Raw genomic sequence first — 27909 nt, 5'->3', positions numbered from 1 at the left:
TCTCAGAACCTTCTAAACATCCAACTGAACAGCAGAAGGACTTCGGTTTAATACCTCACCTGAAGGACGGCACCTCTGATAGTGCAGCGTTCCCTTGGCACTGTCAGCTTAAAGTCCCCACCATGGAGCTTGAACGCATACCTTCTGATGCAGATGCCTGGACCCTCAAGACAAGGATGTGTTCTTCCATAGGCACCGTCACATAGACACATAGAAACAGGAGTAGGCCATTCAGCCCCTCCAGCCTGTTACGCCATTCTATCAGATCATGGCTGATCTGTGCCTCAACTCCAATTACCCGTCTTTTGCCCCGTATCCCTTAATACCCTGACCTCACAAATATCTATCCACCTCAGTCCACAAACCTTTTGTGTGGGAGAGAGTTCCAGATTCCCACTACCCTTTTGGTGAAAAACTGCCTCCTGATTTCACTCCTAAATGGCCTAGCTCTGATTTTAAGGTCGTGATGCCTCGCTCAAGCAGCGATTCTTTCTGTGACGCGCAGAAAATGTTTTAAAAGAGAATCATTACAAATGGAGAGAAGGTTTGCAGTGGCGTCGGTCAATTTGTCATCCCTCTTTAATAAGGTTTTGATGGAATCATTGTCTGCCACTCTTGTCGTCCTACCATGGTAACCTGTTGGGCTGCATCTCCATCCATGACCCATGCGATGGAAAGATACACATTGGAACTGTGCAGGCACCAGATTCCCGTTGTCATGGCAGTGATAGATAAATAGGAAATTATTGTGTCATGTCTTCCAGACTGCAAGCGTAAATGCCTCATCATAGGATTGGCACCGAGATATCTATTCTTTTTATATGTGACTGAAGTTCTCTGTCAATCCGCCCACATGGCGTTCAGTTGCTCTTTCACTCCAAATGCTAAAGGGCAGGGGAGGTTTTTAGAAGTGTCAGAATTTTTACATGGAGATTCACTTAGTTAGTACAGTGGAGTCCTGCAGCTCAGTGGTTAGAGCACTCATCTCGCAAGCAAGAGGACCCGGGTTCGATTCCCGGGCAGGGCAAAATGTTGGGCAAGTTTCCTTATTCCACACACATGCCTCTGTTTACCCAGCAGTAAGTAGGTTGTTAAGCAATTAGTGGATTGCTTTTTCTGGGGGTAATAATTCTTTAGACATGGGGTCAACTTCCACATGTATGCTGATGACACCCAACTCTATCTCCCTGCCTCCACCCTTGATTCCAGGATCACTGCTGTGCTAACATCAAGTCCTGGATGAGAGATAAGTTTCTTCAATTGAACGCCAACAAGATCAAGGGTTTTCTGATTGGTCCCCATCAGCGTCCCCTCACCTCACGCACCGACAGCGTCACACTCCGCCTTGCTAAGCCAGTCTAGAACCTTGGGGTCTTGTTTTACCCTCAACTATCCTTTCTACCCCACATCTGCACCATGACCTGACTCCGACACTGTCTCACCCTGCAGGCCACCAAAACCCTTATACATGCCTTCATTGCATTGAGGCTTGACTATGGAAACTCTCTGCTTGTCGGCCCCCCCAACTCCTCCCTCCACAGGCTGCAGATCATCCAGGACTCTCCCGCACCAATCTCAGTGACCCCGTCTCCCTCATCCTCGCCCGACTTCACTGGCTTCCCATCACACAGAGGATACAGTTCAAGATCCTGGTACTCACCTTCAAACCCCTCCACGGTCTTGCTCCCCCTACCTCTCCGACCTCCTAACCCCCTACTACCCTGTTCGCTCCCTCCACTCAGCGGGCTCCGACATGCTTCATGTCCCCTGCCTCGCTCGCCCCACCATTGGCAGACAGACCTACCGCCACTATGCCCCCACCCTTTGGAACTCCATCCCACACCCTCGCTCGCCACCTTCAAGACCCATCTCAAGACCCTCCTCTTCGACCGTGCTTTCGATGTCGCTGCTTCCCCCCCTGCCCTCCACCCTCCCCAACCCCGACCCCCAGCTCGGATCCGTAACTCTGTCCAGTGCCTTGGGACGTCCTCCCAACGTGAAAGGCACTATACACATGAAATTTTGTTGTTGTTCCTTCAAAAAAATAATAATTGGCAAAATGCGGCAGCCAATTGCGCACAGCAGTGTCCCACAAACAGTCGTGGATTAAGTGACCACATTATTTTGTCGTGCTCTAAGCTCTATGCTACAGAATTCCAATCCAGAGATAGCACTATTTATTATTAATATTATTAGTATTATTGTTGTTTTCTATAGTTCAGTGGTTAGAGCACTCGCCTTGCAAGGGATTGGGTTTGATTGCTGACAGGGCAAAAACTTGGGCAAGTTTCCTTACATGCCTGATAATAATCCCTCAAGAAAAAAAATAATAATTTGGTGACTCAATTCACAACTGTTTGTGGGACGCTGCTGTGCACAATTGGCTGCCGCATTTCGTAGACAAATATACAGTCAATTCACTCTGCAGTAAATTCTGTGAAGCGCTTTGAGATGTCTAGAAGACGTGCAAGGTGCTATATCAAATGCAAGGATTATTATTATTATATTAGTATTATTAAATATTGAGCAATCAGGTTCTCTTTGAAACTATTGAGATATTATTGGCAAATATATAACCAAGACGTGAAATTAGCATTATTCTAAACCATTACATTTTTAAAGGTGTAGATGCGGAGTCCTGTAGCTCAGTGGTTAGAGCATTCGCTTTGTAAGCGAGAGACCTGGGTTCAATTCCAGGCAGAGGGTGAAACCTTGGGCAAGTTTCCTTACTCCACACAGAGCCTAATAATAATCCCTCCAAAACCAAAAACAATAATAAATTGGTCATTTTCAATCTACGACTGTTTGTGGGACATTGCTATGCGCAATTGGCTGCCGCGTTCGCCCACAAATATACAGTCAATTCACTTTACAGTGTGTTCTGTGAAGCGCTTTGGGACGTCCTCCCGACGTGAAAAGCGCTATATCAAATGCAAGGATTATTATTATTATTATTATATTGAGTCGCTGACATGGTTTCAGCAGACTCATTATCCTGGACTGAAGGATTGCATTGTCTACACAACATGCTGGAGTGGAGTAGTTTAATAATTCTGATGAAAGAGCGACTTGATGCACAATATGTCTGCCAGAATCGCTTTATTCAGAACTAGTTATGTTGGCAGCAGACTTGCTTAGCTGCTGAATGCGAGGTAAACAAAGAGAAAAGAGTTTGTTTGTTGAAGTCATTAGCATGCTCTTGTGAGGACCGAAAATGCAAATAATAGGACGCTCTGTGTTGCTGTGTGGGTAGGGCCCCGTTCTGTATTTGGGTTGAATCTAAGAATTATCGCATTATTGCATTTTAACAGCGGAGGGATGCACTGAATACTACATCATCTTAATGTTCGGACAAAAGCATTTTACATTTATGAAAAGCATGCAGTTATACATTAAAGTTGCAACGGTTTAATAATTAATGCTTGTGGGTCACTGCTGGGCGCGATTAGCTGGCATGTTTCACCCTTAAAATATTCAGTCACTTTACAATATATCCTGCAATGGACTTTGAGACGTCTCGATGACGCCATAAGGCGCTATATCAAATGCAAGGATTATTATTATAGTCCAAATGGGCTTCCATCTATCTCATTCCCCATTCCTAGCCTTCCCCCCATATCCCTTTATGTTCTCTTATGTTCTGTTGGTTTAGGTTCAGTTTTATATATATATTTATATACATTTATACATATGTATGGTATTTTTCTTGGTGTCCTGGCCAACATCTAACAACAACAACTTGCATCTATATAGCGCCCCAGAGCACTTAACAGTGGCAGAGCATGACACCAAGCCGGGGGGAGGGGGAGGTCACCCTGGGCACGGTTCGAAGAGAAGGTCTTCAGCCTTGGAGGGATAGAGAAAGAGTGGTCCAGAGTTTTGGGGCCTTGCGGCTGAAAGCCCGGCCACCAATGATGGAACGGAAGGCACGAGGGACATGCAGGAGGCCGGAGACGATCGGGTGGACCCAACGGGTTGTGGGTTGGAGGGGGCGTGAGCAAGTAGGAGAGGGAGGGAGGTGCCAGGGTGTGAAGGGATTTGAAAACGAGTGAGAGGATCTTGAAATCGATCCGTTTGATAATACGGAGCCAGTGGAGCCTGGTGAGGACTGGTGTGATGAACAACTGTTTGCTTTGTGGCTGTTTGTTGTCTGCGGTGCAAATGGACTACCGCATTCGCCTGTAAATATACACCTACTACACTTGACACTACAATTCTGTGAAGCACTTTGAGACAGATTGACGACGTGATAAGGCGCTGTATCAAATCAAGGTTTATCATCAGCATCCAGTCACCCCCCATCCCCACCCCCACACATATCCCCTCACCCCTTATATCACATTTTCCAGTAAGGGAAGTCCTGTAGCTCAGTGGTTAGAGCACTCGCCTCGCAAGCAAGAGATCTGGTTTCTATTCCCGGCCAGGGCGAAATCTTGGGCAAGTTTCCTTACTCCACACACATGCCTGATAATAATCCCTCAAGAAAATAAGCAAAAAATTAAAAGAATAATAATAATTTGGTCACTGAATCCACGACTGTTTGTGGCACGCCGCTGTGCGCAATTGGCTGCCGCGTTTTGCCCACAAAAAATATACTTTACAGTATATTCTGTGAAGTGCTTTGAGATGTGATAAGGCTCTATATCAAATGCAAGGATTATTATTATTAAAATATTTGGATCCATTCTATGTTTGTTGGTAAAGCACCCTTTAAGACTTGGATTGGATGAACTGAATAATGGACGGCTACATTTTCAGTTCTAGTTCCCCCCCCCGCCCCCCCCGCTTTAACAAAATCTTGAGTCAAATGCTTAATGTGTTTGAAATGTTCTTGAAATTGCAAAATAACCACTGGGTTGTTGAGCATTTGTTGACTGGAATTTGTATCCTGCTCTGTGCTGAGTGAGTTGATCTTATCGAGCTTAGCTGGGGCTGAAGGAGAAGGGGTGGGTTGGTGGCGGTGGACACCATTGAGTACCCCCCGGACTCCTCTCGTCTCCTCTCTCCTATCCTCTCTCTCTCGTCTCCTCCTCTCCTCCCTTCCTGAGTTAACCCTACTTGAAGGAGTGCCTCCTAGCTTCTCTCCTCTCCTCTTTCTCTTTTCCACCTCTCGCCTCTCCTCTCCCCTCTGCTTCTTCTCTTTCTCCTCTTTCCTTTCCACCTCTCCTGTCTCTCCTCTCTCTTTTCTACCTCTATCCTCTCCCCTCTCTCTTTTCCACTTCTATCCTCTCCCCTTATCTCTCATTTCCACCTCTATCCTCTCTCCTCTCTCCTCTCTCTCTTTTCCACCTCTATCCTCTCCCCTCTCTCCTCTCTCTCCTCTCCCCTCTCCTTTCCACCTCTCTTCTCTCCCTTTTCCACCTCTCTCCTCTCCCCTGTCCTTTCCACGTCTCTTCTCTCCCCTTTCCACCTCTCTCCTCTATCTCTCCTTTCCACCTCTTCCCTCTCCTCTCTCGTCTCTCTTCGTGAGTCAACCCTGCTTGGTGGAGAGCCTCCTGGCTTCTCTCCTCTCTCTCCTCCGTGCTTTCCTCCTATCCTCTCCTCTCTCCTCCCCGCTCCTCCTTGTCTCCTCTCCCCTTCTCTCCTCTCTCTCCCCTCCTCTTTGCTCCTCTCCTCACCACCTCTCTTCTCCTCCTATCTCCTCTCCTCCTCTCTTCTCTCCTCCCCTTTCATCCTCTCTCTCCTCTTCTTTCTTCCTGAGTCAACCTTACTTGTAAGAGAGGCTCCTAGCTTCTCTCCTCACCTGTCCTCTCATCTACTCATCTCCCCTCTCCTTCTCTTCCTCTCTCCTCTCATTCTCCTCTCCTCCCTCTTCCCCTCACCTCCTCCCTCTCCTCCTCCACTCTCTTCCTCTCTCCTCTCCTCTCCTCCTCCCATCGCCACCCCTTTCCCCTCCTCCTCTCTTCCCAAGTCAACCCTACTTGGATGAGAGCCTCCTAGCTTCTCTCCTTTCTCCTCTCCTCTCTCCCCCCTCCTCTCTCTCTTCCCTCCTCTCTCATCTCCTCTCTCACTCTCCCCCCTCCTCTCTCCTCCTCTCTCCTTTCTTCTCAAACCAACTCTACTTAGAGGAGAGCCTCCTAGCTTTTCTTCTCTCCCTTCCCTTCTTTCCTCTCACTCCTCCCTTCCTGAGTCAATCCTAATTGGAGGAGAGCCTCCTAGCTTATCTCCTCTCCTCTGTCATCTCCTCTCCTCTCTCCCTCTCCTCCTATTCTTTCTTCCTGAGCAACCCTATTTGGAGAGCTTCTCTCCTTTCCTCTTTCCCTCTCCTCTTCTCACCTCTCCTCCCCTCTCTTCCTATCGCCTCCTATTCTCTCTCCCCTCCTCTCTCCTCTCCTCCTGAGCCTCTATTTAGAGGAGAGCATCCTAACATCTCCCCTTTCCTCCTCTCTCCTCCCCTCTCCTCTCCTCCCCTCTCCTCTCCTCCCCTCTCCTCTCCTCCCTCCCCTCTCCTCTCCTCCCCTCTCCTCTCCTCCCCTCTCCTCTCCTCCCCTCTCCTCCTTTACCCTCCTATCCTCTCTCCCCTCCTCTCTCTCCCCTCCTCTCCTCTCTTCCTGAGCCTCTATTTAGAGGAGAGCCTCCTAGCATCTCCCCTTTCCTCATCTCTTCTCTCCTCCCCTCTCCTCCTATACCCTCCTATTCTCTCTTCTCTCCTCTCTTCCTGAGCCTCTATTTAGAGGAGAGCCTCCTAGCATCTCCCCTTTCCTCCTCTCTCCTCTCCTCCCCTCTCCTCCTATACCCTCCTAGCCTCTCTCTCCTCCTCTCCTCTCATCCCAAGCCAACCCTATTTGGAGGAGAGCCTCCTAGCTTCTCTCCTCTCCCCCTCTCTCCTCTCCTCCCCTCTCCTCCTGTCCTTCCTATCCTCTGTCCCCTTCTCTCTCCCCTCTTCTCCTCTCATCCCAAGCCAACCCTATTTGGAGGAGAGCCTCCTATCTTCTCTCCGCCTCCGTTGCAGGAGCTCACGAGCAGCGACGAGAGACACAGAGCAGAAAGTCTCCCAGTCCTCCAGGTCATCAAAGGAAACGGCCATTCGATCCTTTTCAGAGTTGGGACTTTCTGCACGAATGCCAGCGATCTCGCCAACGGGGGTCTGGTTCAGGCGTTGAACATTCAACCAAAGGGGGCAAAGAATTCCCACCTCTGCCCCGGGGGGCAAATCTGTGTCTGCGTCAAGGTCGGTGTCTCCCGGCCAGCTGAGGATATCTATATCTAGCGAGGTCTGTTGAGGAGGATTAATGGTGAATTGTGAGCAAGCAGACTCTCTTGAGGCAGAGCGAGAGCGTGTGTTGTCGCTGTTGTTGGTGTTTGACGATGGGGGAACCCTACCCCTCGATTTGCCCAGCGTCCGTGGAGAAGACGAAAAATAGCTCCAGGCGGAAACCTCCTCTGTGTGACCCAGGATGTCAGTGTCTAGAGAGGTGGTTTGCGGAGAGCTAAGAGGGTTGAGGAAGGCAAGGGAGGAGAAGGAATCTATCTCGTTCTCACTCCCCCTCTCCATCTCGTTACCCTTCTCCCTCTCATTCTCCCTCAGACTCTCCCTCCCCCTTTCCCTCTCATTCCCCCTCACCTCCCTCTTGTTCCACCTCTTGCTCCCCTTCTCCCTCTCATTCTCCTCCTCCCTCTCAGCCTTCTCCTCCCTTTCATTCTCCCCTTCTCTCTTGCTCACCCTCTCCCTCTCCCCCACTCTCTCCCTCTCTCCCTCCCTCCCCCTAAGCGAAGCCCCAGGCTTTGATACTCCCTGAATCCCCACGACTTCAAACTGGGAAAGTTTGTCCGAGGGCATTTGGTGAATACAGTCATTGATGGACCGGGTTTGGTGTGGGTGAGCCCAGAGAGGTTGCGGAGGGCTATGATAGACGCATGTTGACTCCAGTGTGCCTTTCTCAGTTTTGGACTCCTTGATCTCGATGGGCAGGCAGCGGCAAGGCGGAGCCCAGCGGGAGAACATTCTAGAAGGGCCTGGGGAGTTGTCCTCGTTGTCCTCGAGGAGATGGAGGAGGATAGACTGGGACATGGCTGAATGGTGCCCACAGGGCGGGGAGGAAGGAGGGGAGTGATAGACGCAGGTTGACCTGACGTCGGGAAATTCCAGGTTCTCCTGACACCATCCTTCGCCACCGTCGACCAGGTCTTTGGAACCAAGCCCTGATGCCTGGATTCCAGTGGGGGGGAGCGGCAGAGAGCATTCCCTGGACTCGGGATGAGAGGCTATGAGGGGAGGGGTTATCCCTTCTCTGACTTGTGAGACTCCGTCAGACCCTCCTGGAGACATCTCCATGCAGGAGGGAGAGGTGAGGATGCGGGGTGGGGTCTCAGCTGGAATTGGGCAATTCCCGTTGGAGCCCAGACTTGGGAATTCTCCATCACTGGGTGATCTGTACAAAGTTCCTTGAATCGGAGTTGAGACATCTCTTTCTACCTTGGTGGAGCTTGGAATAGGAGATATTCTGTCAATTGGCGACACATTGGAAGCTTGTCGAGTTGGAGTTGAGACATTTCTGGTGGAGCTCAGACTAGGAGATATTCCGTCAATTGTTGACATGTTCAAAGTTCCTTCAGTTGCAATCGAGACATTTCTTTCCTTCCTGGTGGTGCCTAGTCCACTAGATACCTGGCCAATCAATGTCGTCTTGGAGATGGTCGGTGACAAGTCCTGTACGCTGTCTCTCCTGCCGTTGCCTGGACCGGTGAAACTTCCTCCTCCAATGGAAATTGAGACATCGTTGTCCACAACAGGAGATATTGGTGAGACATTGAAAGTTCCTTGAGTTGGAATTGTCTCATCTGTGTCCAAATCAGGTGAGCGTGGACTCGGAGATGCTTGACCGCAGGGTGAGGGGTCAGCTGTCGTTGCGTTCAAGTTCAAGCGCTCGTCAATCATCATAACGGAGCCCAGACCAGCATAAGCATTCTCTCCGCCATTCTCCTCTCTGGGCCAAGGGAGCTGTACCTTAGACATGGCTGTTAAAAAAGCATACGGGACACTAGGCTTTATAAATAGGGGCATCGAATACAAAAGTCAGGAAGTCATGACGAAGCTTTATAAAACACCGGTTAGACCTCAGCTAGAGACTGTGTTCAGTTCTGGGCACCACATTTTAGGAAGAATGTCAAGGCATCAGAGAGGGTGCAAAGGAGATTTACCAGGATGGTACCAGGATTGAGGGACTTCAGCTATCAGGAGAGGCTGGAGAAGCTGGGATTGTTCTTCCTTGCAGCAGAGATGGTTAAGGGGAGATTTAACCGAGGTGTTAAAAATGAGGGGATTCAATAGGGTGAACGGTTTCCACTGGTGGATGGGTCAGTAATCAGAGGATACAGATTTAAAATAGTGGCTAAAAGAAACAGAAGGGAGGTGAGGAGACTTTTTTTTACACAGCCAATTGTTCGGATCTGGAATGCGCTGCCTGAAAGGGTGGTGGAAGCCGATTCGATAACAACCTTCAAGAGAGAAGTAGGTAGATGTTTGAGGAGGACAAGTTTGCAGGGCTATGGGGAGAGCGCGGGCGAGTGGGAATAATTTGGACAGCTCTTTCAAAAAGCCGGCATGGGCACGATGGGCCGAATGGCATCCTTCTTGCATGATTATATGATTCTATTTTGCATTAAATAAATAATAAATTGGTCACTCAATCCACGACTGTTTGTGGGACACTGTGTGAAATTGGCTGCTGTGTTTACAGTGTTTACAAAATATACAGTCAATTCACTTTACAGTATATTCTGTGAAGCGCTTTGAGACGTCAGGATTATTTATATTATTGTATACCTTCAGACATGTGCAGGAACGTGCCGCCTTCCTGCAGGCTCGATACGCCGAACAATTGTTGGCGAGAGACGGAGTTGGCTCGGCTGATTCCCGGCGCCTCCACGAAGACGGTGGGCGTGTGAAGCATCCTGGGGGAGGAGGTGGGCAGCCATTGGAGGTAGCTAGTCAGGGAGCTCTGATCGCTCAAGGAATTCAAATTGACTTGCGTCGATCGCCCGCTGATATTGTAGCTGCGCGAGCCAGAGGGCAGGGAGTCTTGGGAATCTACGAGGTCAAGGAGGCCCAAGGTGTGGTTTTGTTCGTCTGAGGTCCTCTCCTCACTCTTGTCCTGTCCCTCGATCACCCTCTTAGAGCTCAGGAAACGATGCATCATCTCGTACTTGTACGCTTTGCCGTGAAACAGTGGTGGTCTTTCAGAGTTCCTCCCCTTCTCGCTCTCACTCTCTTCCACCCCCTCTCTCTTCCTCTCATTCCCCCTCTTCCCCTTGTTCTCCCTCCCCCTCTTGGTCTCTGTCTCATTCTCTTCTTCTACCCTCCTCCTAAACTTATCCTCAACCTCAGCTCCAACCTCAGCCCCACCCCCAGCTTCAAGCTCAGACCCGATTCGAACGGGGTTTGGAGACCCACGAGACTGGTGAGGGGTCTTGTTGAGCTTGCCCTGAGACTCTGCGATTGAGGCTGCCCCTTGTCTTCGAGACTCTGTCTCACTGTTTCCCAGATAAGTCTGGGGCAGATGGGCCATTCTGTTGGGCTGGAGGTCGATAAGCGATTGGGATTTGCAACTGCTGGAGTACAGGACTATGATGGAGTGGGTCTGGCTGGCCTGGTTTTGACTGGGTTTCTTCGAGGGCTGGAAATAGGTAAAGGAGGGGCTGAAGGAGGCTGGAGAAGGAGAAGTGTGGAGAGAGGAAGACATTCTGGGAGGGATGGAGACTTGGGGTGAGTGGCGAGAGGAGCTGGGATGTAATCCAGCAGAGACCCTCTCACTGTGTGGTGCAAAAGAGACACTGGGATTCAATGGGAGTGTCATAGGAGAGAGACTGAGATCCACTCCAGAAGTGACTGTCTCTCTGTGTGAGTTGGGAGAGAGACTAGGTTCTACTCTGGGCATGAGAAGGTCCCTGTGTGAATTGGGAGACACATTGGGAATCATGCGCTCTCTAGACTGTGTGTGAGAGACAATAGTGTCTCCTCTAAGTGTAGGGACTGTGTCTCCCTGTGTCCTGGCCGCTCCTGGAGTGACCTCCACCCCTGACCCCACTCCCACATCTGAGCCAGGCTGGGCTATCGAATCCCTCCTCCCACCAGCCCTCAGGACCCCAGAGGTGATAGAGGGCCTGTCAGAAGACAGCCATTCCTGGTAGTGGGAGGTCAGAATACTCTGCTGGCTGTTGGAGTCAAAGTTGGCGAAGAGGGAGTTGGCCAGTGAGGAAACGAGGTTGAGCGGAGGGAAAGGAGGAAGAGGATGAGTTCGAGTGATCCACCTTGTCCACAGCCAAGACTTGGACACCGTACTGTAAATGCTGATTAGATCAGAGGTACGGTTGGACAGAGATACGTTGGGGTCGGAGTGGGACATGCTGAGACTGCCGAAGGAGCCTTGTGTGGAAATGATAGAACTACCTGCGCTCTCTTGCCTCAGGACCCTCCGAGCCTCCATCATGAGGCTGCTCAGGCTGATTATCTGATTATCGAAGAGATCCAATGACAAACCAGGATTCTCCCTCTCCTGCCATGGTTCCTCCTCCTCCTTCTCCTCCTCTCTCTCTTCTTCTCCCATCCATTCCAACGAGGATCCAGCAGGCTCTGAGCTCTTCTGCATGGACCAGGCAATTAACTGGCTCTTCTTAGCCATCTTCAGGACGATCTTCCTCTCTCTGCCCAGCTGGAAGCAAGAGAAAGATCGTCTGCATTTCTTGGGCACACTGGGGTCCACAAGCCAGATGTCCACTGCGCTGGGCAGTGAATTCAGGCTGGAGTCTTGGATGGATGTCTGATTAGAGACTGACGGATTAGAGTCCACATTGTTGCTGGCCTGAGAGTTGCTGAGCGTGACTCCCTTGAGCTTCTCTGAGACTCCGGAAGTCTCCTGAAGCTCCAGCTGAATGGTAAATGATTCCTGAGATCTGTCTGACAGGCTGGGAGTTTGGATGGACGCCTCAGAGATGCTGGCAGTCCCATGACGAAAATGGGAGAAACTGAGATTTCCTTGGGCTTCATGTGGTATGTTGGGAGTTTCCACAGACTTCTCTGAGATGTTGGGAGTTCCTCCTGGCTCTTGAGAGACATTAGGACACTCTTGGGGTTCCTGAAAGATTTTGGGACTGTCTACACGCTTTTCCGAGACATTGGGAGTTCCTCCAGGCTCTTGTGAGATTTTGGTAGGTCCTCCATGCTCCTGTGACATGTCTAGAGTACTTCTAGGCTTTTCTGAAATGTTGGAAAGTTTTTTAAGCTCCTGGGAGACATTGAGATTTCCATCAAACTCCTCTGAAATATTATGGGTTCCCCCAGACGTCTGTGAAATGTCAAGAGTTCCTCCATGCTCTTGTGAGACATTAGGAAATCTGTGAGGTTCCAGTGAGAAGTTGGGACTTGCTACAACCTTCTCTGAGACATTGGAAGTTCTTCCAAGCTCTTGTAAGCTGTTTGATGTTCCTCTAGGCTTCTGTGAGACACTGAGAGATCCTTGAGGTTTGCGTGAGAAGTTGGGAGCTTCTCCAGGCTTCTGTGAGGGGTTGGGAGTAACTCCGGGCTCTTCAAACAATTTGTGAGTTCTCCCAGTCTCTTGTGAGTTGTTGGAAGTTCCTCTCAGATCCTGTGAGACATCCCAGGCCTGCCTGACAGGGATCTGCCTTGAAACTTTAGCATTTACTTGAGCTTCCTTCATGCCACTCACATCCGCCCCAGTGGCTTGCGAGATGCCTGATGAGGGAGGGCCTTTGGTGGCATTGACTGCAGACCCCCACATCACTTGGGGGAAATTACCATCTGACCGGGGGAAGCCATGATCTCTGAACAAGGCGGTGGAAGTTCCTGCAACTTCCTCCAAGCTGGGCTGTGAAGTCTCAGGGCATCCCGTAGGACAGGGTAGGAGATCTCTCTCTTTGAGGTCCTGGAGGTTTACTTGAGATGTTAGCGGTTCCTCCAGGCCACTCATGTGAGATATTGAGGGTTCTTCAAAGTTTGTGTGAGATGTTGGGAGCTCCTCCAAGCTCTTCTGAGATATTGGGAAGTCCTCAAGGTTTGCGTTAGATGTTGGTGGCTCCAGGCTTCTCCTGTGAGACGTCGAGGGTTCCACAAGGCTTCTGTGAGATATTGGGAGTTCCAGCGTGAGAAAGAGGCTTTCTTCTCTGGCCAGGATCTCCGAGATCAGGTCCATCGCGGTCGTGAAGGGGTTCTCTAGGTCCTCACTGGGACATCCTGATGAGGAGACCTCCCCCTGGTCAGCCGAGGCCCCTCTAGCGGGTTCCTGATTCCCCAGAGATGCCAGGCAGATGTTTAAGATCTTGGAGACCATCTCTACGTTGGAGATGTGGTCACACGGATGATGGACGTCACTTGAGGTGTCTGTGGTTAGAGATGAGCATTGAAGAGAGCTCTCCACATCTCCTGAGCTGGGGGCCGGGAGGCTCTTATAATCCTCATGCTCATCAGGCACAACACGAACAACAGGACCCCTCTGGGCAGCAAAAGAGAAAGTCCTTTGCTCTTTGGACCTCACCATCTCCTCTCTCACCCCCAACTCTGGAGCACAGGACCTCCCTGTGGGGTTTGTGGGTGTCGGGGAGGTTGGGGAAGTGTTGAGAATGCTAGTGATGGTCACGGCTGAGGAGAGAAGCTCTGTGTTCTCGGTGATGGGGGTGATGTGTTCTGGCGTTGGTGACTGTGGACAAGGCTCCCAGTGTGATGGGTGTGGACATGGGTCTTGGGATGTTGAAGTGCAAGAGGGAGATGGATAGAGACTTGGGGGAGACAGGGGATGGATTGAGGTGCAAGAGAGAGATGAATAGAAATTGGGGGGAGTCAGGGGATGGATTGAAATATGAGAGGGAGAGGGATAGAGACTTGGCTGAGTCAGGGGATGGAATGACTGTTGACTACTCTCATCATGTGTTGACTCTTGATGTGTTACCTGTGGACATGGCTGGGAGCTCTCGCTCGCTCTCCTGGCTATCAGGCCCACGTGGAGAAGCCGTGAGCTCAGATCCTTGACCGAGGAGAAAGGATCAAGGATTTGACCCTCCTCTTCTTCCTTCACCTCCTTCTCTTCCTCTGTCACTTCCTCTTCCTCCTCCCTTGCCTCCGAGCCTGAGAGAAGATGGGATCTGGATGTGGAGAGATCCAGGTTGAGGAAAGCTCCTTCTGTCTCTCTCTGAGGTCCACCCCCCAAATCCCAGCCCAACCCCGAGAGGGACCAGCGTGTGGGGACATCAGGGACCAATTCCGAGGGCTCAGGAGACAATTCCGCAGCCTCTAACAAGCGGGAGATAATGGCCAACAAGGAAGTGAAGGGATTGTCTGAAACCAGGAAGTCAGATAATGGGTCCAAGTCCAAGGGCTTCTCAGAGGAGGTTGCGGAGTCCTGAGGACAAGAGATGTTGGTGGTTCCTGCAGCTTCCTCTGAGATGTTGAGAGATTCTTCATGCTCCAGTAAAACTTTGGAAGTTCTTCTAGGCTCTTGTGAGACATTGGGAGTTCCTTTGGGTTCATAGGTGATGTTTGGAGATTTTATAGACTCTTCTGAGTCATCAGAAGTTCCTCCAATCTTCTGTAACATGTTAGAAATTTCTCCAAGCTTCTGTGAGATAATGAAAGGTCCTCTAGACTCTTGTGAGACACTGGGAGGTTCTTTAGGTTCATGTGAGTTGTTTGGAGTTTCTCTAGAATTTTGTGAGATGATGGAAGTTTCTGCGGAATTTTGTGACGTGATGAAAGTTCCTCCAACCTTCTGTGAAATGTTGGAAGTCCCTCCAAGCTCTTGGGAGGCATTGGAAGAAGACGTCTTGGTTTCAGGGGGCCGAGGGACACAAGGCAGATCTCGCTCAGTCGCTGAGGGGCAGGGAGGCCATTCGGGGCTCTGGGAATCGGGATGTGCGTGCTCCAGGAAAGTGGTACAATCGTCTATGTAGGAATATCTCTCTGGCTTGCAGGCGTCTGTCTCCAAACCCTCGTCTGTGATTAACGTTTTCGCGACGGACTCTTGGAGACAATCGGACATCTCGTCATCCCACAAGGCTTCGACGGCAAGATACTGTGTGTCCTGCTCAGAGGGCAAAGGTGGGGGAGAGGGGGTGGAGATGGGAGACTGTCGATAAGACACCTGGTGCCAAATGGATGAGGAGAATTCAGTGGCGGAGGAGAGAAGTGCTGGGATCTCCCCATCTCCCCTGGTCCCTCCCTGAACCTTCAAGTGAGAGAGCAGTCAGAAATAGCAACAGTCAATCCATCCCCTGACTCTCCCAAATCTCTATCCATCTCCTCTCATACTTGAATTCATCCCGACTCCCCCAAGTCTCTATCCATCTCTCTCTCTTGCATCTCAATCCATCCCAACTCCCGAAGTCTCTATCCACCTCCCTCTCACATCCTCAATCTATCCCGATTCCCCTAAGTCTCTATCCACCTCCCTCTCACATCCTCAATCTATCCCGACTCCCCTAAGTCTCTATCCACCTCCCTCTCACATCCTCAATCTATCCCAACTCCCCTAAGTCTCTATCCACCTCCCTCTCACATCCTCAATCTATCCCGACTCCCCTAAGTCTCTATCCACCTCCCTCTCACATCCTCAATCCATCCCCTGACTCATCAATCAATATCTTTAGCATCAAACCTAGGACCTGCCTACCTCTGGGGCTGCGCCTTGTCTGGGTTGTCCACAATCCATGGGTGGCTTTCGAGATATTTACATAGTCCATGTGGTGTGTCCTGTCTGACCTGTGTGTGTGAGAAAGAGAGTCAGGGGATGGATTGAGATGTGAGCGGGAGATGGACAGAGACTTAGGATCTCTTTTGCTGTTGTCTTCATTGCTGCTCTCTCCCACTCTGTCTCTCTCTGATTGTGATACAGTCATATAAACAATCCCCACTGTGATGGGGAGAAGGTTTAAACCCCACCCTCCTCACTGAGCATGCTCAGTTCCCCCCCCCCCCCCCAGGAGCCAAGTGCGTCCCGGGAGTTGTAGTCCCCAATCTAATCAATAATCTATCTCTGATCAGTAATAATAATTCTTGTATTTTATATAGTGCCTTATCACATCTTCGAGAGGTCTCAATGCTCTTCACGGGATACACTGTAAAGTGTAGTGACTGTGTTTTGTGGGTGAAACGCAGAAGCCAATTGCGCACAGCGACATCCCACAGACAGTTATAGATTGAGTGACCACATTATTATTATAATTATTATTTAGGAGGGATAATTACCCCCCGGATCCTCCAATTGACTAACAAGTGGGTTCCTACTTAACGCTAGTTAAACAGAAGCATGTGTGCATACGCGTATGGACAGTAAGGAAACTTGCCTAAGCTTTCACCCTGTCCCGCCCGGGAATCGAACCCAGGTCCTCTCGCTTGTGAGGCGAGCGCTCTAACCACTGCTCTGCAGGACTCCACAATATCAGTCTTCGGTCAATAATTAGTCTGATCAATTTCAGTTATTGCTTGATATCAGTCTCTGATTAGTACATGTCTGTGATTAGTAGGGGCTATCTCTGGTGGGTGAAAGGTGCTGTGTGAATGTAAGCGGTGATGTCTTGTGAGGCGTCTCTCTGGCAAGTGTATTATGTGCCCCTCTTCCAAACACCCTGAAAAAAAAGTAACTGTAAAGACCTTTTTGTGTGTTTTATCATAATTTATTTCAACACAAGGCGATTAAATAAATACTTTAAAGATGGATAGAGACTCGGGAGGATCAGGGGAATGGATTGAGGCGTGAGAGGGGGAGATGGCTGGAGACCAGGAGGTTAGATTGAGAGTTTCTCTCTCTCTCAGTTTTCCTCTCACGCTCACTCTTTCTCTCTCTCTCTCTCTCTCTCTCTCGCTCTCCCCATGAGTCTCCTTAAACCCCTTTTTTGCCGGCGGCCTCTGTGTTGGGGCGAGCGAAACGGAAGTAGTGCGGTGGTGCGGAGTTGGGAGAGCATTCGCTGGAGGTGTGAGGGAGAGAGGTATCTGTCTTCCATCCGCTCCCGCCTGCCTTATGTTGCCCTCCACCTCTCCTGGGATGGGTCAAGGGTGAGCATGAAGATGAGGAGGGGGACATACACAAGTCCAAATAGGGGATGCGAGGGGAGGCGGGGTAGAGGGGCAGAGGAGAAGGGGCCGAGGATGAGGGATTCGGGGGAGAATCGGCCAAAGCTGCTGATAACTCGTTGAGGCAAAGCTCCGTCTCTCGCTCTCTCCCTCTCTCCTCTCTCTCTCCTCTCTCTCGTTCCTCCTCTCCGTAGCCCATGGAGCTCAGACCCTCCTCCCACAGCGTCTCCGCGGCTTCGAACAAAGCGTCGATGGAATCGTGAGGGTCGTCCAGCGTATCCAGGGGGCCGGGGTGAGGGACAATGTGGGAGTTTACCCCTCCCCCTCCGCTCCCCACTGTTTCCTCTCTCTCCCCCCTCTCTCTCCCTGTCTTCCTGTGCACATTCACTCTCTCTGCTCTTTCTCTTCCAAGATTCACGTACGCGCTCTCTCTCTCCCTCTCTCCTCTCTCTCCCCCTGGGCTCATGGATGCACTCTCTCTCTCCGTCCTCTCTCTCCCTGGGCTCCTGTACGCACTCTCTCTCTCCGTCCTCTCTCTCCCTGGGCTCCTGTACGCACTCTCTCTCTCCGTCCTCTCTCTCCCTGGACTCCTGTACGCACTTTCTCTCTCCGTCCTCTCTCTCCCTGGGATCCTGTACGCATTCTCTCTCTCCGTCCTCTCTCTCCCTGGGCTCCTGTACGCACTTTCTCTCTCCATCCTCTCTCTCCCTGGGCTCCTGTACGCATTCTCTCTCTCGGCGCCCTCTCTCTCCCCCCTCTCTCTCCCTGGCTTCCTGTGCACACTCTCTCTCTCCCCCTTCTCTTTCCCCCCTTGCTCTATTCCAAGACATGCGTGTGCAGCCTCTCTCTCTCTCTCTGCTCTCTCTCTCCCCCCTCTTTCTGTTCCAAGGCTCATGTACGCACTCTCTCTCTCCTCTCTCTCTCTCCCTGGGTATCTGTACACACTCTCTCTTTCCCCCCTCTCTTTCTCTGCTCTCTTGCTCCCTGGACTCCTGTGAAACCTTCCCCCTCTCTCTCTGTCTCTTCCAAGACTGATGTTTGCACTCTCTCTCGTTCTCTCCATTATCTCTCTCCCTTGTTCTCTCCCAGGACTATTGCGACACATGTCCTCCCTCTCTCTCTCCCCTCTCTCTCTCTCTCCTCTCTCCCTCTCCTCGCTCTCAGCTCTCTCTCGCCCAGGACTCCTGTAAAACCTTCCCTCTTTCTCCCTCTCGCCTTTGTGTCGCCCAGCGCTCCTTCGAAAGACACTCTCTTTCTCCGCTCGCTCTGCACTGGGGCTAAACGACAATAACAATAATTAATAATAATACTAATAATCCTTGCATTTGATGCAGCGTCTTCGAGAAGTCTCAAAGTGCTTCGCAAGATATCCACTGTAAAATGTAGTGACTGTGCTTTTTGTGAGCAAAACACAGCAGCCAGTCGCACAGCGACATCCTGCAAACAATCATGGATAGAGTGACTGCATTATAATTATTATTTTTTTTGGATGGATTATTACCTCCGGAAAGCAATTCACCAATCGACTACTTACTGCTAGTTAAACTAGCACTAGTGTGCGTGTGGGCTAAAGAAACTTGCCTGAGGTCCTGGGAATTGAACCCAAGTCCTCTCGCTTACGCGGAGAGTGCTCTAACCACTGAGCAACAGAACTCGCATTCTAACACGCACACACAACACCAACAACTTGCATTTATATAGCACCTCATCACATCGTTGAGACACAGACACAAAGAGACACAGACACACGCACACACAGATACACACACCCACACGGAGACATACACACACACACAAGTACACACACAGAACACAGACATGTATGCACGCGCACTCACACAGACACACACACTCTCACACAGACTTACGCGCGCTCTCTTTCTCTCTCTTCGGCTGTGTGTATGTGTGTATGTGAGCGAGGTGGCGGTAGACACAATACGTTGGGACACTGGGGGTTGAGACAGTGGGTCTTGCCAGGGGGATGGGGGGCCATGTATGTCCCTGCCCCTGTCTGTGTGTCCGGCTCCTTCCCTCCTGGGGGTCTGTGCTGTTCGTAACGGACGTGATAGTCTCGGAAGCAGTACAGATGGAATTCACTGAAATTAGCCCCTTCCTCAACCCCACAGTGACCTAAGACCCCTTTCGTGTTTTCTCCCAGCCCGGGCGAGCGGGGCAGGGGGAGGGAGAGGGAGAGGGGGGCTGGCAGAGAATACGAGCCCTCCGTCTCCGCTGGGCTCGTCACCATGTCTCTCTCCTCTCCTCCCTCCGCCACTGTCAGCCTGCCTGGTTCCATTGGTAGAGTCTCCTGCGGAGAGAGAGAGAGAGGGTTAGTGTGTGTCTGCGTGTATATGTATGTGTGTCTGTGTATATGTGTGTGTGTGTGTGTGTTTCTGTTTGTGTCTGTCTGTGTGTGAAATAAAATCATAAATGGTAGCCAATATGGGTTTATGAAGGGAAGGTCTTGCTAATCTAATTTACTGGTTTTCTTTGACGCTGTAACAAGAGAGCTTGATAAGGGTAAGGCTGTGGATGTTGTATATCCAGTAAGGCCTTTGATACAGTTCCTCTTGAAAGCGGGAATCAGTGTAGGTATATTACAATGGATACCCAATTGGTTGACCAGAAGAACCCAGAGAGTCGTGGTAGAGGGAATTTCATCAGACTCGGAAAATATTACAGTGGAGTTCCACAAGGGTCTGTTTTGGGACTTCTTTCGTTCAATATTTTTACGAATGATCTGGAACTAGAGTGGAACACAGTGGCTAATTTTGCAGGTGACACCAAGCTAACGAAGGTGGTAGATTGTGAGGCTGAACAAGATAGGTTTGAACATACTTGGGAATTGGGTAGATCGGTGGCAGACGAAATTCAATGTGGAGAAATGTAAAGTACTTCACATGAGGGCAAAAAATCCTGGAAGGGATTATTATCTGAACAGAAGGAAAATAATATGTAAGAAAATGAAAAGGACCTGGGGGCCCTGATTGACAATAAACTGAAGCTCTCCCAACAATGCTCTGTGGCAGTGAGTAAAGCAAACCAGATGTTGGGATGTATCAAAAGATCAATAGCAAGCAATAGTTGGAGACACTGAGTGTGTGAGTATCTATGTGTCTATGTGTGTCTGTCTGTGTGAAAGTTTGTGTGTCTGTGTGTGTGTTTGTGCTGTCTGTGTCTGTCTCAATGATGTGATAAGGCACTATGTCAAATAAAAGGATTATTATCACTAAGTAGTGTTTCTGTGTGTCTTTGAGTATCTGTGTGTGTCTGTGAGTGTGTGTGTGTGTCTGTTTGTGTTTATATGAATAATAATACTCACATTTGATATAGTGCCTTATCACGCCAGCGAGCTGTCTCAAAGCGCTTCACAGTAAAGTGTTGTGACTGTGTGTTTTGTGGTCGAAACATGGCAGCCAATTGAGCACAACAACGTCCCACAAACAGGCGTGGATTGAGTGACCACGTTATTATTTTGGTGGGATTATTATCTGCGGAAAGCGATCTGCCAATTGACTGACTAACAAACGGGTTCCTACTTACTGCTCGGTAAACAGAGGTGTGTGTGTGTGTTTGTTTGGAGTAAGGAAGCTTGCGTGAGGTTTCTCCCTGTCCTGTCCGGGAATCGAACTCAGGTCCTCTCGCTTGCCTCTCGATTGAGATTGAGCGTTCTAACCACTGAGCTACAGGACAATGTGTGTTTGTGTCTGTGTGTATTGTCTGTGTGTTTGTGTGTCTGAATGAATGTTTGTGTCTGTATGTGTGTGTCTGTATGTGAATGTGTGTGTGTGTGACTCACGGCTGTGACCTGGGGCACAAGGACACAGATGGAGGGAGGAATCTCGTTGTGTCTTGTCTGCTCACAGCTCTCCATCTTTTGTTTCTTTTTTCCCATTGAGTGTGGACTGAGAGAGAGAAAGAGAGAGCGAGACTGAGAGTGAGATTTAGACAGAAAGAGAGAGATGAGATAGAGAGAGAGAGAGAGAGAGAGAGGGACTGAGAGAGAATCATAGAATCTTACAGCACAGAAGGAGGTCATTCGGCCCATCATGTTTATGCCGGCTCTTTGAAGAGAACTACCCAATTCAATCCCACTCCACCGCTCTCTCCCCATAGCCCTGCAAACTTGTCCTCCCCAAATAATTATCTACTTCTCTGTTAAACATTGTGATCGAATCGGCTTCCACCAGCCTTTCAGGCAATGGATTCCAGATCCAAACAACTCGCTGTGTGAAAATATTTTTCCTCAGCTCTCCTCTGTTTCCCTTAACAACTATTTTAAAGCGGAGTCCTCGGGTTACCGACCCACCCGCCAGTGGAAATAATTTTTCCTTGTTCACCATATCGAATCCCCACATAATTTTGAAAGCTTCTATTAAGTCTCCTCTGCTCCAAGGAAAATAATCCGAGCTTCTCCAGCCTCTCCTGATAACTGAGAGACAGAGAGAGAGAGAGAGAGAGAGACTGAGAGTGAGAGATTAAGAGAGTGAGGGGAGATAGAATGAGAGAGCGGGAATGAGAGAGTGAGACACAGTCGGAGAGGGAGACTGAGACTGAGAGAGATTGAGACTGAGTGAGCGAGAGAGACTGAGAGAGAGAGAGATTGAGAGTGAGACTGAGCGAGACAAAAAGCTGAGAGAGAGGTGGAACAAGAGAGAGACTGAGCGAGAGACTGAGAGGGAAAGAAGAGACAGATAGAGAGAGAGTGTGATGGAGCGAGAAAGAGAGAGATGGGGAGAGACACACGAACACATACTGACCTGAGCTCTCAATGGAGAGTGTGAATGTGTGAGAGGATGAGAGAGAATGTTTGTGTTTGCTGGGTCTCGCTACCTCTCTCTCTTCTCTTTCGTCTGTCTGTCTGTCTGTCTGTCTGTCTGTCTGTTTGTCTGTGTGTGGGTCTTTCTCTCTGTCTGTGTCTGTCTCTTTCTCATCTGTGTCTCTTTCTCTGTCTGCGTCTCCCTCTGTATCACTCTCTCTGGCTGTCTCTCTCCCCTCATTGTGATCACAGCCAAGCTTAAAAAAAACCATTGTGACAGAGAAAGGGTATAAACTCCCCCCTCACACCCCCCCCACTCACATAATACACCCCCCGCCCACCCACTCAGCCAAATTGTAGTCCCTGATCGATAATCAATAATAATAATTGATAATAATTGATATCAGTCTCTGATCAATATCAATCTTTGATCAAAGCGGTTCACAGGATAATAATAATCCTTGCATTTGACATCGTGCTTAGGGACGTCTCAAAGTGTTTCACAGAATATACTGCAAAGTGGAGTGACTGTATATTTTGTGGGCCAAACGCGGCAGCCAATAATGCTCAGCAGCCGTCCCACAAACAGTCGTGGATTGAGTGACCAATCCTTAACCATTTTTTAAAAACATATATAAATTAGATGTAAATTTCTTAACGTAATTTTAACACTCAATGGACAATAATTCTGCTGCCGAAGCATCTTAAATCCAAGGAATCTATTAATCTACATCATTGTTGTGTAGCTCAGTGATTAGACCACCCGCCTCGCAAGCAAGAGAACCTGGGTTCGATTCCCGAGCAGGTCAGAACGTTAGGCAAGTTTCCTTACTCCACACACAGACACACACACGAGCCTCTGTTTACCCAACAGTAAGCAGAAACCCGGTTGTTAGTTGATTCATGGATTGCATTTCCAGGGGTAATAATCCCTTCAAATAAAATAATAATAGTAAATTGGTCAGTTCAATCCACGACTGTTTGTGGGGACGCTGCTGTGTGCAATTGGCTGCTGCGTTTCATCCATAAAATATACAGTCAATTCACTTTACGTTATATTCTGTGAAGGGCTTTGACGTGATAAGGCGCTGTATTAAATGCAAGGGTTATTATTGTTGTTCTTCCTCTTTCTCCCCCCCCGCCCCGCACACCATCCTGAAATGTACTTTATGTGTTGGTTTGCCACTCTGTAACCTTGATTTACAAAGAAGCACCGTAACTGTGTCAGTAAACAACATACATTTGCGCAGAGAGAAATTCGATAGGAATCCAAGTGTGATAGTTTGCTGTAAGGAATTCTGTTGAACATTTTAACTGCCCTGTGAGGACAGCTTCAGAGCTGCAGCTAAAGTTGCCATAACTCCTGAGGTTTCCCTGACCACACGTGTGAAATGGTTGCCAGGGTGAGATGTAAAAATTGCTTGGTTTGAACCCAAATACCCAACTAACATGTCTCTTCTCTTTCCCCACCCACACTCCCCCCGACCAGCTCTCCAGCCCTGGAATATCTGGAAGGTCCCAGATGTGATCTGTGTTGAGTTTGCTGATGTCAGGCGGAGTAGGGGTGAGAGGGGCTGGAGCGAGGAGTGCGAAAAATCAACTCATAATTTCTGATCTGCTGATCACTGCTGAGAAGTGCAATTTTATGAGTGACTGGGGAGGACAAAATTATACTGATATATAATAATAATCCTTGCATTTGATCACGTCTTCGAGACGTCTCAAAGCGCTTCACAGGATATACTGTAAAGTGGATTAACTGTGTATTTTGTGGGCCAAACGCGGCAGCCAATTGTGCACAACAGAGTCCCCACAAACAGTCGTGGATTGAGTGTCCAATTGATTTATTTATTTGAAGGGATTGTTACCTGCAGAAAAGCGATCCACCAATCGACTAACAACTGGGTTGCTGCTGACTGTTAGGTAAACAGAGGCGTGTGAGGAATAAGGAAACTTGCCCAAGGTTTCGCCTTGCCCGGGAATCGAACCCAGGTCCTCTCGCTTGCGAGACAAGTGCTCTAACCACTGAGCTACAGGACACTTGGCTGTGTTGTTGCCCCACAGGTCAAATAGCTTGCTAACAGTCACTGTCCAGGATTCTCACACGAAGAGTTGGGGAAATTAGTAGCAGGAGCTTCCTGGTGCTGTATTCAGGAGAGGAATAATGGGAACATTGTAAGAAAACACGAGTGCAAATTTCGTAGAACTCAAGGGTCGTGGACCCGAAACTTTGACTCGCTTTCCTTTCTCCATGGCTGCTGCCCTGACTTGCTGAGTTGTTCCCAGCGACTTCTGTTGTTGTTTCAGATTTCCAGCGTCTGCAGCATTTTGCGTTTTATTTTCATTTCACAGTATATCCTGTGAAGCGCTTTGAGACGTCTCGAAGATGTGATAAGGCGCTGTATCAAATACAAGGATTATTATTATTATTGTTTCCCCACCCTCCCCTCCATCATGCCATTTGCATCTGGCATGAGGCTATGAATCTGCACTGACTCTGAGCAGCCCACAATGTCACTGGCGGGTAGCTATGTGCATTCTAGCCAATTACTGAAGGCACGTCTTACAATCTTCCACTGTAGCTCTCAGGGCTACAATGAAAACACAGGACGTTGTAAGAAGCAGTTCAGTTCTGAGTATCTTTATCTTTACAAAAAGCGAGCAAGTCCGTGGAGGAATCAGGGTAAAAGTGCACAAGGGAGAGCAGAGCGGACACAATTGAGCTTGAGTTTTACTGCTTACACCTACATAACTGAGACACTTGGGAATTGGCTTGTGCCTATTGTACCACCATTATGTCTACCAACAGCTCAGCTGAAAGCACGAATGTTTATCCAGAGATTGAGCTATTTGTCAAGGTAAGTTATTTTTTTTAGAAGCGGGCGAAAATGTACATTTTTCCAACCAAAATTGTTTCATTATTTTATCGGGTTGTTTTTATCGGGTTTGGTTTTTAGCTGGTATGAGGCACAGACCGATGGAGCCAATATCGCTTCGGGTACATTAAATGCCGAGCTTTGTTAAACGGGAACAAAGAATTGCTTTCATTGTGCATCATTTTAGCTGCATTATTCACTGCTCTTGAATAAAGGAATTATTCTTTAGCTTTCGTGGTTTCTGCGCACTTCAGTTTCTAAAATAAGTGGACAAGTGACACGACACAGAAGGATAACAGCTAATTTTTTAAATGCTCCTATTTTGTGTCTTATTCAAATCTTATGATGTTCTCGAAAGATTTATGTCATTTATACTTGAGTTCATTGAAAGTTTCTCCTGTTAGTCTGTTCCCCCCAGCCCTCTCTTCGTTTGTTTTCAACCTGGTTTGTTCCATTTATAATAACAATAATCCTTGCATTCGATATAGTGCCTTATCAAGTCTTTGAGACGTCTCAAAGAGCTTCACAGATATACTGCAAAGTGAATTGACTGTATTTTATGGGCAAAACATGGCAGCCAATTGCACCCAGCAGCGTCGCAAAAACAGTTGCGGATTGAGTTACCAAATTATTATTATTTTTTAAGGAATTATTACCCCGGAAAAACGATCCGCCAATCGACAAACAACCAGGTTCCTAATTACTGCCAGGTAAACAGAGGCGTGTGTGTGCAGTAAGAAAATTTACGCAATGTTTCTCCCTGCACGGGAATCGAACCCAGGTCCTCTTGCTTGATTTATTTGGAGAGCGCTCTAACTACTGAGCTACAGGATCCGCAATGAGCTTATGAACTTGATTCACTCAAAGCTCGTATTGCAATTTGATTTTTCCCGGTACAGATACTCTTAAGCCTGGTGATGGATTTCCGCATGTATCTGACGTTCGGCTGGCCAAAGAAACTGTTGGGATGATGTCTTAAAAGCCCTTCGAAAAATTTGCTGTAAAGTGTATTCATAGAATCTACACTGGTTGATAATGGTGAACCTCCTCTGTATTCTGTATTCTGCCTTTAGCCACTCTGCCCCCACCCTCTGGGACTCCATCCCACAGTCCTTCGGCCTCGCCCCCTCCCTCATCTCCTTCAAGACCCGTCTCAAGACCCTCCTACCCCTTTCCCTCCCCGCCCTCCACCCCTCCTGATCCCAACCACCAGCTCGGGTGCAGATCTCTGACTGTCCAGCGCCTTGGGACGTCCTCCTGATGTGAAAAGCGCCGTGCAAATGTCATTTGTTATTGTTGTTTCGACATTATTTTTTCTAGGCTGGTGGTGATGGAGAAAGTATTGGAAATTGTCCATTTTCCCAGCGACTCTTCATGATCCTCTGGCTCAAAGGTGTGATATTTAATGTTACCACAGTGGACCTGAAAAGGTAAAGCTCTATTAATACGCCGTGTTACTATCGGGCCTTTAGCATCCATTGTATTCCAATTGTATTCCCTCCATTGTAATTTTTAAAGCACAACTTAGTTTTAACTTGAAAATACAACGTAGAGCATCTTTCGTGTCGGGAGGACATCCAAAATGAAAGTGCAAAACACCTGGTTGTTAGTCGATCAGGTTATAACCCCTTCAAAAAAATAAAAATAATAAACAATAATAATAATTTGGTCACTCAATCCACGACTGTTTGTGGGACACTGCTGTATGCAATTGGCTGCCACGTTTCACCCACAAAATACACAATCGGTATATTCTGCGAAGCTCTTTCAGGCGTCTTGAAGACATGATAAGGCGTTGTATCAAATGTGAGGAATATTATTATTGTTGTTATTAATTAATCGTGTGTTCATTGTGTCCCTACAGAAAGCCTGCAGACTTGCAGAGCCTGGCTCCAGGCACCAATCCACCGTTTTTAACCTTCAATGGAGAGGTCAAAACAGACGTCAACAAGATTGAGGAGTATCTGGAGGAGAAACTGGTACCACCCCGGTCCGTTCTGGTCTAATCTGTGGGAAATGAATTAGCATTCGTGGTTTCAGCGGAGGTTTTTTTCCACCCCCGCCTCATTGCCCGTCTCCATCTGTACCATTCTCCTTTCGAATGGTGCCACGGGATTTTAATATCCACCGAACAGGCAGACGGGACCTCGGTTTAACATCTCAACAAAACGACGGCACCTCTGACAATGCAGACCTCACTCCCCAGCTTTCCATTGGGATGTCAGCTTAGGCTATGTGATCCAAGTTCCGACATGGGGACTTGAACCCACAACCTTCTGACTCAGAGGCGAGTGTGAGCGCTACCACTGAGCCAGGATTTATCGCCATGTTGCCAACAAGGGCACGGTTATACCACCAGACCAATATCTTTGAGTCTATTTTTTGAATATATTATTTTATATTGTATTATATTTTGTTTTATATTTAAATATTAAATATATTGTATCATATTTTGTCTCCACCCAAAAGAGGTTGCTGGATCCACTCAAATTTTCAAGACTGAGGTGGAGAGATTTTTTGTCAGGTCAGAGTTATGGACAAACGAGAGGACCTGGGTTCGATTCCCGGGCAGGGCGAAATGTTGGGCAAGTTTCCTTACTCCACACGCCTCTGTTTACCCAGCAGTAAGTAGGAACTCGGTTGTTAGTCAATTAGCAGATCACTTTTCCGGGGGTAATAATGCCTTCCAAAAATATAAAATAATAATAATAATTAAGTCACTAGTTTGTGGGACACTAATTTGCGCAATTCACTGCCGCGTTTCGCCCACAGATAATGCAGTCAATTCACTTTACAGTATATTCTGTGAAGCGCTTTGAGACGTTGCGAAGAAGTGGTAAGGTTCTATGTCAAATGCAAGGATTATTATTGTTATTATTATTGTTTATATCAAAGTCAAATCAATACTTATTGACCATCCTGTTGCACAACTCTGGTGCAATGAGTCTTCAATAAGATTGTTACCTAAAGGTATAAACTCCGTGCCCCCCATCACACCAGCCAGGCTCCACTGGCTCCCTATCACAGAATGGATCGATTTCAAGATCCTCTCACTCATCTACAAATCCCTTCATGCCTTAGCACCTCCCTACCTCACTGAGCTGCTTTCTCCCCACTCCACTACCCGCTGCCTCCGCTCATCTGGCTCTGGCCTCCTGCTTGTCCCTCGCGCTCTCCGCTCCCCCATTGGTGGCCGCGCTTTCAGCCTCTATGCCCCGAAGCTTTGGAACTCTCTCCCTGCCATTCCTCTGCCTCTCCTC

The 27909-nt window shown here is 48.6% G+C and overlaps 1 protein-coding gene across 2 annotated transcripts in view; it reads left to right on the top strand.

Annotated features, from left to right (window-relative positions):
* LOC103186752 (chloride intracellular channel protein 4) overlaps positions 1 to 27909 on the top strand; it is a 44374-nt gene that overhangs the window by 10541 nt on the left and 5924 nt on the right. The window contains exons 1-3 of one of the 2 annotated variants that reach the window (XM_007905963.2): positions 24569 to 24631; positions 25970 to 26079; positions 26514 to 26639. In XM_007905963.2, the coding sequence (XP_007904154.1) occupies positions 24569 to 24631; positions 25970 to 26079; positions 26514 to 26639 (299 nt within the window). Of the gene's footprint in view, positions 1 to 24568; positions 24632 to 25969; positions 26080 to 26513; positions 26640 to 27909 lie in introns of those variants that run through there. The other variant, XM_007905962.2, reaches the window with a different exon arrangement.

Source organism: Callorhinchus milii, unplaced genomic scaffold (genome assembly GCF_018977255.1).
Source record: "Callorhinchus milii isolate IMCB2004 unplaced genomic scaffold, IMCB_Cmil_1.0 Scaffold4, whole genome shotgun sequence".
NCBI lineage: Eukaryota > Metazoa > Chordata > Chondrichthyes > Chimaeriformes > Callorhinchidae > Callorhinchus > Callorhinchus milii.
The sequence above is the reverse complement of the archived record's forward strand: the minus strand, read 5'-3'. Positions and strand labels throughout refer to the sequence as shown.